The sequence below is a fragment of the Bombyx mandarina genome, chromosome 26 (assembly GCF_030267445.1).
Source record: "Bombyx mandarina strain Sakado chromosome 26, ASM3026744v2".
Classification (NCBI taxonomy): Eukaryota; Metazoa; Arthropoda; class Insecta; order Lepidoptera; family Bombycidae; genus Bombyx; species Bombyx mandarina.
Window position 1 is genome coordinate 5,182,958 of NC_143232.1, and position 13,720 is coordinate 5,196,677.

Consider the following 13,720-nt stretch of genomic DNA (forward strand, 5'->3'; position numbering starts at 1 on the left):
ATCTGCGGACCTAATTTTGGATTATTGTGATAATATGTAATAGCAAAGTAAGTGTCTGTGGCGTATTTACGAAACTGTAATATTTAGACTCAATCTGCAAGACTTCTAAGGTGCACTATGTATCAAGGTCAGACGCAGAACCGGGATTTTTTCGTTTGTTTGTTTCCATGGGCCCTCAGTCTCCAGATTTGTTTGTTTGAAGGGATTGTAATTAAAACTTTATAGATGGATTTAAACTTTTAGCTTACATTTGATTTACGATAAAATTGCATTTAGCTTGCGACCGTGATCCGATGCGATGCCTGCACTACTGCAGCCGATAATAAACTCAAATAAAGATAGAACAATTCATTGATATCCCATCGGTGTGCGACACTATTAATGGAAAAAAGGAAGCTACTCTACAGACAAAATTAAATTTAAACGTTACATGCACTTCGTTTAAAAAATAAATCCTACGGCTGGGATCGAAAATTAAAAAGTAAATGTGTAATGAGCGAACTGAAGTTTGAAACGCAATTAATAAGAATTACTTAATACGTCTCACAATGAAACTTGTCGGAACCGAAAATGACAATTGTTCTTGAAAAAATGCAAAGCTATTTAGTATATAGTAATAATAGGAATTATTCAAACGAAAAAAATCCAGGAAGCTAAAACGGAGCGGCGGTCAGGTGAGCTGATTATTTTTATAACTGAACAAACCAAAACCACGGGCGAGCCGCCCCGCAGACGAAACAGTTCTGATACGGAATCGAAGACTGTCCCATTTGTCGAACTAAATATGGAATCGGCTGCGCTCGATTGGCGAAGTGGAGGGAGGGGGGTTCCTCCTGGACTCGAGAGTGAGAATCAAACATCGGAGTCAGGGCGGGACTGCCGATCGAAACAGTCTCTTCTTCGTCGATCGTCCAACACACAGCAAAATGGTAAGTCTGAGTGGTCCCAAGGGACATAGTGGACAGTGTTATGTGAACGAAGTGATCAAACAAGTGAAGACCTTAAACAATTTTAGTTCACTAAAATGAATTTTGACGGTTTATTTTAACGATCTACGGCGCGAAGATAAAATAACTACAGAAAACAATAATAATGGAATAGAACTAAAAGAAAACCTAAACTGAATTCAATATAGTTAAAAAACATTTAGTAATTTTGTTAAAAAATATCTCGACTTTTGGAACTATGGTTACAAGTTACAATCGACTATGTCAACTAATGGCGTACTCAAACATAATAATATACCTGAAAATTAAAAAATGTAGCCATTGAACATATTAACTTTAATTACAAACCGACATTTTAATTGATTTTATTTTCGTAATTTAAAAGCCGCGGATTTAACGGTCTATTTATAAGACTTTTACGCAACGAAACGCTTGGGAGTTGGCAACTGTAAGAGAATCCGAGAGATGGTTCTAAATTTAGAGGCGTTTGCGCTGTTCCGCCTAAACTGGACTAAAGCGATGAAAGATTGGAAATGTAAGAAATTATGGCCGAAATAAAATATCATCAAAACTATACGTTGTTTTGCAGAATTATAGTCGAATTTAAAACTTAAATCCGTACCAACAATGATGAGAATATTAGTGATAGAACAATTGAATTAGTTGTTCCTTTCTCAAATGACTTAACACGAATTGCTTAAGTTCACATTTGTTGTAACGTAAATAAATATTGAATTGGATTTAATGGAATTTAAAACAAAACTACTGCAAGAACCACTGAGCAAAAATTAGCTACTGTTGAAATACATCTTGAAATCCATTTCACTGTATCTATGGTATTCACGACTTTGGGGTTCGAAACAAATCAACTGAAAGAATAACTGAACAAAAACAAAGTACTGATGTGATTTTCAAATTTTCAGGCGGATAAGGACAAGAAGGTAAAGAAGAAGAAGGCGAAAGAAGACGCGCCCGCCGAAGAGGCCCCAGCAGCGGCCGCTCCCGCCGGTGACAGGCAATCCTCTCGCGGAAGCCGCAAGGCTAAGCGCACCGGATCCAATGTCTTCTCTATGTTCTCACAGAAGCAGGTCGCTGAGTTCAAGGAGGTTAGAAACTGCACAAAAATCCATAACCTATATCCAACGACCACTTTCAGAAATCAGATCTTTTCCATCCAAAAAATATTGAACCGCAACTAAGATTTTTTTTATTGATTAGATGGGTGGACGAGCTCACAGCCTACCGGGTGTAAAGTGGTTACTGGAGCCCATAGACATCTATAACGTAAATGCGCCATCCACCTTGAGATATAAGCTCTAAGGTTTCAAGTATAGTTACAACGGCTGCCCCGCCCTTCAAACCGAAACGCATTACTGCTTCACGGCAGAAATAGGCAGGGTGGTGCTACCTACCCGTGCAGACTCACAAGAGGTCCTACCACCAGTAACCAGAATTATATGCGATACGAGCAAAATAATAAGATTCTCTAAGACGAAGTTCCAAAAATAGAATACACCGTTACTAGGAATATGTTAAGGACATCCTTTAGTTCAAACAAACAGATATTACGTCATATCGCTATAAGTTCTGGAATCGCACATGTGTTTCTCGATAGCTCGTGCCGCATTTCGTGTTTTGTAAACATTTATGTGTTACCATTATATTGGAACTTTATATAAGATTACATTTTGGCCCAGATTAGAGAACACGCAAATTTTTGAAGCAAAAATTGTGTAATACCGATTTTTCTAATAACTTTATATTGTCTTCGTCTATGTTCACATAATATGGTCATTATAGAATTGGTTCTTCAACAGGCATTCCAGCTAATGGACCACGACAAGGATGGCATCATCGGCAAGAACGACTTGCGCGCCACCTTCGACTCCCTGGGCAGGCTCGCGTCCGAGAAGGAGCTCGATGAGATGGTCGGTGAGGCTTCTGGCCCCATCAACTTCACTCAGCTCTTGACTCTGTTCGCCAACCGCATGTCCGGCGGCTCTGACGAAGATGACGTCGTTATCAACGCCTTCAAGACCTTCGATGAAGAGGGAAAGATCGATTCTGAAAGGCTCAGGCACGCCCTTATGACCTGGGGCGACAAGTTCTCCGCCGACGAAGTCGACGAGGCTTACGACCAGATGGACATTGACGACAAGGGTTACATCGACACCACCAAGCTGATCGCCATGCTGACCGCCAGCGCTGAGGAGGAGGAAGGTGGTGAAGCCGCGTAATGATTCCATCTCTACTATAAGGTCTAAGACGCCAGCCGCAGTCATCACGCCCGGCCACGGTTCACTCGGATTAAACATCACCATATGAACCAAACTTTTTTATTTTAATTTTCTACATACATAATAATTTATTGTTTCCAACTTTTATTTATTTATATATAATGAAAATATAGTTCTACTATTACCAAATTGTGCTACTGTTTGATTGAAATGGGATTCTGTGGAATGCTATGTGTTCATTATATTAATTTTACCAATAAAGTTACTTAAAGTCTGAATGAAATGACGAAAAACCCATTGGGTCGTATTTTGTACAAAATTTATCTTATTATTACACTTAACACTCACACTCGCGCATATGCACTCATGACTTGTTCCATTAGTCCAAAGAAAGATTAAAGGTCTTGTCCATTTTGACGTGTAGCGTAACCGTGAAGCCCCAGTTCCCTTTGCCACAGCTTGACCGTTAATTAGGACCACTCTATCTCCTATCCATCCACATCCATCTCATTCTACACCATGTGGTAGGCAGCGGCTTGGCTCTGCCCCTGGCATTGCTGAAGTCCATGGGCGACGGTAACCACTCACCATCAGGTGGGTCGTATGCTCGTCTGCCTACAAGGGAAACAAAAAAAAAGTGGAGTAAATAGTCTGTTTCAGTCTTATCTGAGCTTGTTCCCAGTCACTACCGAATACTTTTTTCTTTCTATGTTTATTTTATTATCCATTTATCCCTTCGCGAACAATCAAACTAGTGGACATAGTATATACACACGTATATGCTTATCATGCCTAAACACGCGAAACATTCAAATTGGCCATTTTCGATTATTCTTTTAATCATTGCTATCTGATGATTAGGCCAAAGATTTTACCAGACTCTGGAATTAATTTCTACACTATATCCGCCACTCAATACATGATATGAATTCAAAATCTCAATTGTACAGTTTGCTGTCCTAACTTTCTAACTGAAACACGTGGTTGCGTCTTGGCATCAATAATTGATAGGTAATAGCAAGCCGACCTACCAACAGTACCTAATTATTCAAGTTTATAAATTGATAGAGTTACTTTTTCTGTGATATCTTTCATTCAGCGTGAAAGCCGTTCATGAACGTACGTGAAATACGTAAGTACCTTAGTATTAAAAATTGGTACCTGCACGCAGATTCCTGCGTATAAATTACATCAAAAATGAGATTATAAATAACCACCACTGACACCAACTCATTCTCTTTGTCTTTTTTTTTTTATTGCTTAGATGGGTGGACGAGCTCACAGCCCACCTGGTGTTAAGTGGTTACTGGAGCCCATAGACATCTACAATGTAAATGCGCCATCCACCTTGAGATATAAGTTCTAAGGTCTCAAGTATAGTTACAACGGCTACCCCACCCTTCAAACCGAAACGCATTACTGCTTCACGGCAGAAATAGGCGGAGTGGTGGTACCTACCCGTGCGGACTCACAAGAGGTCCTACCACCAGTAAAGGCTCAAATCCTACATAAAATGGAACTCTTTCGTCGGACATCTATTTTATACGTTCTTGGAGCAGAAGAACGTAGTCTCCGAGGACTGTATAATTTTAACTGCCTAAACTTCAATGTTAAGTGAAAAGGGTGATGTTGCTACTTCCTGCTGATTAGAAAGTAGTGGTAGTATTAGTGTGGAAGAAGTAGCGTTCTCGATAAATTTTGAAATAATCTATAAACCTTACAGTTTATAAACTTACTGTAGAAAGAATAAGCAGTCTTGTTAAGTGGATCTAAAGCACAGAAAACTTTTACTCTTAATGTAGTGGGAATCAGTGGTAAAGTCACTAAAATTACTGGAATCGGTAATGGTAGACGTATTTTAAACGTAATCATATAATAACCGATTATTTTATTTGAAAATGTATAAGTTTCGGTAAATTAGACAAAATCACAACGTTGTTTCTCGGGTTCATTCAAACAATTATCGAAACACTCAATAGATTACCACCACTTTATTGAAACGATAATTGTCTCATCTAATATCATCTTCATCATTGTGTTCAATTTATTTTTATAAATCCATCATTTAATAATGTATTCGGTCCGTTTCATTTATCACAGAACAATTATAGCCTATCTTTAAAACAAATCAAATATTGGGCTGTATGATACTTTCATACTTCGTTCGAGTACTGGAAAGACTAAACCACTATTTAATTAGAAGTTTTCAATGTCAAAAAAGTCCAAGTTTACATTGTATTTGTTATTAATGTATGTACATACATAAACTGATTGCTTATAGCAATGATTTCGGAAACAATTCAAAATACAACAAAAACCTTTAAATATTCATTTCCAACATGCACGAACGAAAATGTCTTGTTCAATCTAGAAGTTCCTGTGGATATTCCGTATGATGGTTCCACGAGAGAGCTCGTACAAAGAGTTATAAATATGTTTCACATTCCAGTATATTTAGAAGAAGGTAACTCTTTGAACATATACTTTACGCATTTACTACTCTCTAAGAAAAAGAATTTTTAATATGATAAAAAAAAAAGAAATTACAATAAAATCCGAAAAGCTTAAATAGCTCGATGAAATAATGTTCAAAACAGAGACGCCTACTTTCGCAAAATATATGTACCGAATTTGAATATTAAAATCAAAAGAGTTAAGTTCACAAAGGTTTCATTGTAGTTAGACAGGCTCAAGAGTTCACAAAGTGTCAGCTGCTAAGTATATGACTTGATAAATGACATGAAAATTTGAATCAAACAGTATACCACTTCAAAATGTTAGTACCTGTAATGGGAAAATAAACTCACAGTTTTTACTGCTATCTTGTCACCCATTTGTCTCCAAGTAATCAATGATTTTGTCCTCAATGTAGGGATGGCTGTTATCACAATTTAAAGCAACCACATTTGCTATGAATGGCCTCATTGATATAATAATACTTTAGGTTCAGGTTTGAATTGCATTTGGAGTCAGTATCTTTGTTTAATAAATAAACTATTCAGAGAGAGAGTACTTTCATGTCTTGTATGTGTGTGGCCAATAGAAGAATGCCAGAAAATATCTACGCTCGGGGTGATTTAATGGGGAACAGTTAAATTTATATTGAGGGGTGAAATACTATTTGGTTTAAACAACATTTTTGCAACTTTACATGAGAGCCATTTAAAGTTTATAATTTGGAAAAATTGTCATAACGAAAAATTTCTTCAGCTGTTTCAAATTAGTAAAATCAATTGAAGTTCAATTTGAAACATCGTAATATTGATGCTAATAACAAATAAAACGCTATGCTAATACCAAATTAATCACAAATATAAATGCTGCATATTAAGCAAAATGATGCTTAAACCAAATAGCCATTTACCCCTCGATATAAATATATATAATCAGATGGATTGTAAGCACATCAGCGCCAATTAAAAAACTAGTCTTAAAATCATCTCAAACGCTCATAGCTTTTAAGTACTCATTTCAATAAATTATTTTAGAATTAAACGATAGACTATCAGAATTTGTAGCTGACGAAACAAAAAGATTTCACAACGAAAGAGATGAAGAATTATTGAACAAACTAAAGAATAATGAAATAAACTTAGATGATGTTGTTCAAAAATGGGAAAAGCTCTTTAAAGAGAACGTTGTGGAATTTGCAGAACAAAAAGGAACCCCAGATGAAGAGGTAATAAACGTCTTTTTTTATATTTTTTTTATTCCTTAGACGGATGGACGAGCTCACAGCCCACCTGGTGTTAACTGGTTACTGGAGCCCATAGACATCTACAACGTAAATGCACCACCCACCTTGAGATATAAGTTCTGAGGTCTCAAGTATAGTTACAACGGCTACCCCACCCTTCAAACCGAAACGCATTACTGCTTCTTCTTTCACGGCAGAAATAGGCGGGGTGGTGGTACCTACCTGCGCGGACTCACAAGAGGTCCTACCACCAGTAAATTAAAATAAGTTGGATCTCCAGTTATTTTCATAGTTCTGAAATTATTTGTGTTGATACTATTTTTTAACCAGGTATTTGCAGTAGCATACCACAAATTAGTACACTCACCAGCCCTGGAGACCATTCTACAAGTAGAAAACTCCTATGCCAAAACCGTTATGAATACCTTAAAGAATAGAGATGATGATATCATAAAACTGACACAAAAGTAAGTTTTTCACTGTCATCCAACTAAAATAACAAGGTGAAATATAAAAAAATAGTATGTACGTTAAACAAAATTTATGATTGAATATAATTTTTTTTTATTAATAATTTTTATTATATTGTAAATTTTCTTTTGCCTTTCGTTACATCTGTGAGAATATGAATTCAGATATTTCATAAATATATTATAAATTTATATTTTGCAAAAACGGTTTTAATATATTAATTATTAGGGACAAATTTTAATATGATCAATAAAAAACTAAAATTTCTCATTCATCTCATAACCAGACAAACTGAAGAAATGGAAGAAAAAGTACGTCTTCTGAACACTTCAACCACAGAAGTTGAGATCAATGAATTAGCCACCCAGCAGTTTGAAGAGCAAGCCTTAGTTTCAGGCCGATGGGGCTCTCAGCTGGACGCCTTGTGTCAAACACAAAGAACACATCACAGAGCATGGTTAATGGCCACTTTGCAAGAGTACCAGACCACATCAGCCTTGCACACACCAAGGTATACAATTACAAATTAAAACAGTCCACTAACTGTTATTACTTTAAAAGCATTTTAAATTTTCATTATCTAATTTATTACTACTAATAATTACTGTGCTTGCCTCAAGTTCTAAACTTATAACTTTTTGTGTAAAACCTCAAAATATAACTGTAGGTTAAAAAAAAAGAACATCCATTTTTGACATTGTTCAAATAGTAATCATATTATGTTCTATTTTGAAGTGTTGACATAAAAGACAATTTTTTTTAGCTTACTGTAATTAATCTATACTAATATTTAAAAAATCGGAAGAGTTTGTTTGAACGTGCGAATCCCAGGAACAACCGGTCCGATTTAAAAAATTATTTCAGTGTTAGATAGCCCAATTATTGAGGAAGACTATAGGCTACATAACATCACTCTAAGATCAATACAAGTGGAGCACCAATAAAGAATGTTTCATAATAGGGGTTTAAATAGCTCCTTAACATTCTACAATTCAAAAATATTTTCACTTTCTACATAAATGAAGTGGAGGTAAAATTTAGCATTATGCTAAAGTAACTACTCCACGCGGACGGAGTCGCGGGCTAAAGCTAGTACATTCATATTCTGGTATCTATAGATTTCACTAACTGCTCAATATGAGGTATACTGGCCTGGCCTTTTCACTGGTGGTAGGACCTCTTGTGAGTCCGCACGGATAGGTACCACCACCCCGCCTATTTCTGCCGTGAAGCAGTAATGCGTTTCGGTTTGAAGGGTGGGGTAGCCGTTGTAACTATACTGAGACCTTAGAACTTATATCTCAAGCTGGGTGGCGCATTTACGTTGTAGATGTCTATGGGCTCCAGTAACCACTTAACACCAGGTGGGCTGTGAGCTCGTCCAACCATCTAAGGAATAAAAAAAAAACAAAAAAAAATTTACACCAAATTGCTAAGGAAATAGTTATCGGAGTCCGGTTCTCTGATATAATTTTAACAAATACAGCAATTCTCCGCTGGGTATATTCTCGCCGTCTCCATGCTCATCCTTACCCGAGGCACCAACTCGACCTCGTCTTGAAGAAAGCTTCACCATACACCTCGGAAGTCAACTCAAGCAGACGCACAACATTCGCATTGTCGCTATGGACCTGCACGACCTGTGCAATGTTGATCATGACAAGTAAGTTCCTGGCCTACAGAGTTCTTGAGTCGTTTTGGCTATGCGATGATCTGGAGTAGCACCGCGTTGTCTCTTCCTTTTGAGGTCGTAAAGAGCGACCCAGAGATTCACATGAGAGTGGGTGAGCTTTTCCTAACAAAATACCGACATCACCTTTACATCGCATTTACCGGTGGTAGGACCTCTTGTGAATTCGCATGTGTAGGTACCACAACCCTGCCTAATTCTCCCGTGAAGCAGTAATGCGTTTCGGCTTGTAGGGTGGTGCAGCCGTTGCAACTATACTGACACCTCAGAACTTATAGCTCAAGGTGGGTGGCGCATTTACGTTGTAGATGTCAATGTGCTCCAGTAAACTCTTAACACCAGGTGGGCTGTGAGCTCGTCCAGCCATCTAAGCAATAAATTAAAAAATCGCCAACTGACATTTACTGGTTGTAAGGCTCATTATAACCATGCACCATAACATTGTGTAATAAAAATTAAACTCGCAAAATTATAATTTGCATAATTATTGGTGGTAGGACGTCTTGTGAGTCCGTACGGGTAGGTACCACCGCCCTGCCTATTTCTGCCGTGAAGCAGTAATGCGTTTCGGCAGGGGTTTTTTGAAGGTTTCTTGAAGGGTGGGGCAGCTGTTGTACTGTAAAAACTGAGACTTTAGAACTCATATCTCAAGGTGGGTGGCGGTATTTACGTTGTAGATGTCTATCGGCTCCGGTAACCACTTAATATCACGTGGGCTGTGAGCTGATTGACTCATGTAGCCCCCAAAAAAAAAACCCCACCTCTTAGTTGTACCCTTTGAGATTAATCCTTTCTCAATATTTTTTGTCCAGCCCTACAGAATCGTCGCGTCGCCTCCAAACTTCCCTATCGTTGTATTCATCGGAACTATCAGCGGTGATTCTCCTCAGCGAGTCTCCCCCTGAACGACCCTCGCCCCCCACCACACAGCTAGTGGACGCGGCCAAGTCCTCGACGGAGTATCACTTCCACGACGTCGAGTATCAATTGCGGGATATCAGCAAGAAAGTCAAGGAGCCAGTGAGTAGTGAAATGTTATTTAAAGATAATGTGTTCTTACCCTTACAGCTATGCGTGATCTACATTATGACCCTTATCTTATGAACTTAAAAATAATACAGGATGTTACGTGGTACTTACTCATTCGGCACTAAACTTCCAATCTGTTTCTTTATTTGTTACAATTATGTTAACCATATTTTTTTTGTTGTCCAATAAAGAATAATTTTCATAACAATATATTGTTACGCGCTAGGCTTTTACAATTCGTAATTCACTTCTTCCGCTTCGCTTCAGGTGATCCGTTCGCTGTTTCGCTTCGAGTAGATCCGATTACTAACTGCCTTCGTGATATCTCTGCAACGCTTTTATAGTCGGTACAACATCCCTAGAATTATCGAGAACATTCCTGACAGGTCGAGTGGTTTCGATATGTGTTTCCAATATTTGATAATAGATGGCGTTGTACTTCTCGAGCGTTCTCGATTTTACTAGTTCTTTTGATGTTCGTTTCTGCTATTCGACGATAGATGGCGTTGCTCTTACCGACGTAACAATATGTGGTTAAAATTAATAGTACCTTGATACAGGTCGAACGCCGTAACACTCAGCGCAGCAAAGAACAAAACGACAGCAACAACACGCAAACCCACAACAACCCGTTTAGGAACAGATGGAGACAAAACCTGCAGACTGGAGACATTTACCTGACTAAGCACAGCAACTTGGCTGACGTGCACGTAGTCTTCCATCTTGTTGCCGACGACTCTTCTCTGAGATCCGGTAAGTGTGGTCGCCCGCAAAAAAACTTCTACACTTTTGATCGCCCTCACGATTGAATTATTCGTAACGCGTCTCTGAAATGAGTGTATACATGTTGACTATGGTCCGACCGCTGAGAGAATATAAGCTTGAAGTGACGTTCGATTTTCGAACACTAACTAAAGCCTTCGTCAAACAGAACGCGTAATTAGCGCGCGTCAGAGCGCTAAACTGAGGCCGCGCTATGACGCCGAGATGTGTTGTACTACTATGGTAACATACCGTCAAACAGAGCCCCAGCGCTATAAGTACGTAGCGCTCTGTCGCGGCGTTAGGACTTCAGGCGTTGTAATTTTTTACAAATTTTATTTTAGCGTCCGAGTGAATGTGTATTAAAATACTAGATAATGCCCGAAAAAATTATATAAATAGTTAGAAAATACCCATGCTTATACAATGCCACATCTGAATCACTAGATTTCTTAATACTTTTAAATTTTCACACTGCTATCGAAAGACACTATGATTTGGCGAATGCGTTGCGTCAAGGAGCGTTAGACTCATCTAGTCAATTTGAAGAGCGCGACGTTAAGTACGCGTTCTGTTTGACGAAGGCTTTAAATTGTATAACGCTCCCATAACACGGCTCCACTGTAACATGATAAAGAGATTTTTGTTTAAAACTATTAAGACAATTACATTATGCACTATAAACCAACAGTATATGGGAATGACCGAAATTTTATTTATTACTATTATTACTGGTGGTAGGACCTCTTGGGAGTCCACACATGTAGGTACCACCACCCCGCCTATTTCCGCCGTGAAGCAGTAATGCGTTTCGGTTCGAAGGGTGGGGTAGCCGTTGTAACTATACTGAGACCTTAGAACTTATATCTCAAGGTGAGTGGCGCATTTACGTTGTAGATGTCTATGGGCTCCAGTAACCACTTAACACCAGGTGGGCTGTGAGCTCGTCCAACCATCTAAGCAATAAAAAAAATATATATATTTATTTATTACACTTCATGTAAAATTTACATTAGCGGACTTAAAGCCTAAGGCATTCTCTACCAGTCAACCAAAGGTAGTGCAGAGTAAATAGTGGTAGGTAGGTTTTACTGCTTAATTTTTATGTAAACAAATACAAGCATAGTTGAGTTGTTTCAATTGAATAATTGAAATCTTACAAATTTCTTTAAAACATTCATCTATTAACTTGTCCTGTTTATGGTAAGAAAATTTGCCACACCTAACAATAAATGTATCTGAATACTCCATAAGACTTATTTAAATTGCGTTAACCCAAACATTTATTCCCTCTTTATTAAATTACATTTAGATTATTTTTAATGCTTTGCGAATATATTCAAGGAACTTTTGTTATGATCGTTGGAATGTCAATATCTGGATTTGTTGTCCAGGTGATATCACGTCTCGTCATCCGGTAATCCTCGGCTTACGGAACATCCTGAAAGCTGCTTGCAGTAATGATATCACCAGTATATCGCTGCCTCTGCTCTTGCGACACGAATTATCAGAGGTGAGAAGTTTTATATTCGTAATATAATTATTAAAAAAAAAAAACGAATTTAAATGATTGAAGACATAATTTTTAAGAAACACTTTACGAAACAAACCAACGATTAAGACTTCATTGTTATCAAATAAGTATTTTTTTTTTTGTAAAAAATGTCAGGGTGATAGAAATTTTGATACATAAACTAAACAATGTGAAAAAATAAGGCATAGTTTTTCAAGTACAAATAGTTTTAACACAAAGTTAGCCCATTTTTTGGGCATTGGCCTTTGAAGAATTGAAGATAACAATTTTTAAGAAACACTACGAAACCAACCAACGGTTAAGGCCTCAGGGTGAGAAACCTCACGATCGCTTTATACTCATACAGAAAGCCCTTAACTCAATTGTATAATGAAAGCATCTTAAGGGATTTGTCTAAACTTTTGGACAAAAAACCGCAATAGTTAGCTCTCCTAACGCTTGCGCCGAGGGTTGTGGGTTCGATTCCCACATCGGGCAAACAGTCTTGTGATGAATTTTTTTTTGCTCTTTGTCCGGGTTTTTATTATCTATATAATAATACTAGCTATACCCGTCCGCTTCGCTGGGCATTTAAAATTAACACTTTTATTTCTCACCCCCACAAGGATTCTCATCATTAACGCCCCCGCAACTGGTGTAGGGAGACCAACACTCATATAAATATTAGCCTATCCATTAAGTACATGTATTTTCTACATGGATACCAAGTTTAAAATCAATCGGATGCATGGTTCAGTAGTTATAACGGAACATCCGTAAAAACCACAGCAGATTTATATATTAGTATATATGTATAAACGTATATCATTATGTATGTCCCCATAACACAGGGAATCGTAATTTGGGGCCGAATGATTGTGTGTTATTCGTTCCCCCACTTATTTATTATTTATTTATATCAGGAAATGACGGCAGCGTGGTGCATCCGTCGTGCGGAATTAATCCTGAAATGCGTCAAAGGGTTCATGTTGGAGGCGGCCGGGTGGGGCGGGGCTGAACTCCGCACCCTACAATTCGCGGTACCAACGAACACCGCGCCCGAAGTGTTTTCGACTCTAGCTAATCTACTGCCGTCTATATTCAGAATATCGAATCCGGTCAAGTTTAAAGCGAACTCTTAAAGTTTTGAGGAAACAGATAAATGTTTCTTAAACCACTAATTAGTATGTAAGTAGGTTAGGTACTCCAAATCAGATAAAAAAAAAACTTTTTTTTTATTATTCATTGATTGTATTTATTGAACTTTGGTAATTAATTTAATTATGATCCTGTAAATATAAATTCGTCTAATCTATGTCCGTAAAAAATAGCTAGAGAATACATATACGAAAATAAATAAGGTCAATTTTTTTT

At 37.7% G+C, this 13,720-nt stretch overlaps 2 protein-coding genes across 2 annotated transcripts; both read left to right on the plus strand.

Moving 5' to 3' along the window:
- Positions 1-777: 777 nt before the first annotated feature.
- Positions 778-3,373, plus strand: Mlc2 (myosin regulatory light chain 2). Its single transcript, XM_028181427.2, has 3 exons — positions 778-929; positions 1,871-2,053; positions 2,765-3,373. Exons 1-3 carry the CDS (start codon positions 927-929, stop codon positions 3,182-3,184), a joined length of 606 nt encoding a protein of 201 aa, XP_028037228.1. The 5' UTR covers positions 778-926; the 3' UTR covers positions 3,185-3,373.
- Positions 3,374-5,381: 2,008 nt separating this feature from the next.
- On the plus strand, positions 5,382-13,703 carry LOC114248236 (FERRY endosomal RAB5 effector complex subunit 3). The gene is made up of 9 exons (XM_028181424.2): positions 5,382-5,648; positions 6,673-6,863; positions 7,212-7,348; positions 7,639-7,863; positions 8,839-9,015; positions 9,855-10,062; positions 10,632-10,824; positions 12,228-12,346; positions 13,270-13,703. Exons 1-9 carry the CDS (start codon positions 5,468-5,470, stop codon positions 13,486-13,488), a joined length of 1,650 nt encoding a protein of 549 aa, XP_028037225.2. The 5' UTR covers positions 5,382-5,467; the 3' UTR covers positions 13,489-13,703.
- Positions 13,704-13,720: the final 17 nt, after the last annotated feature.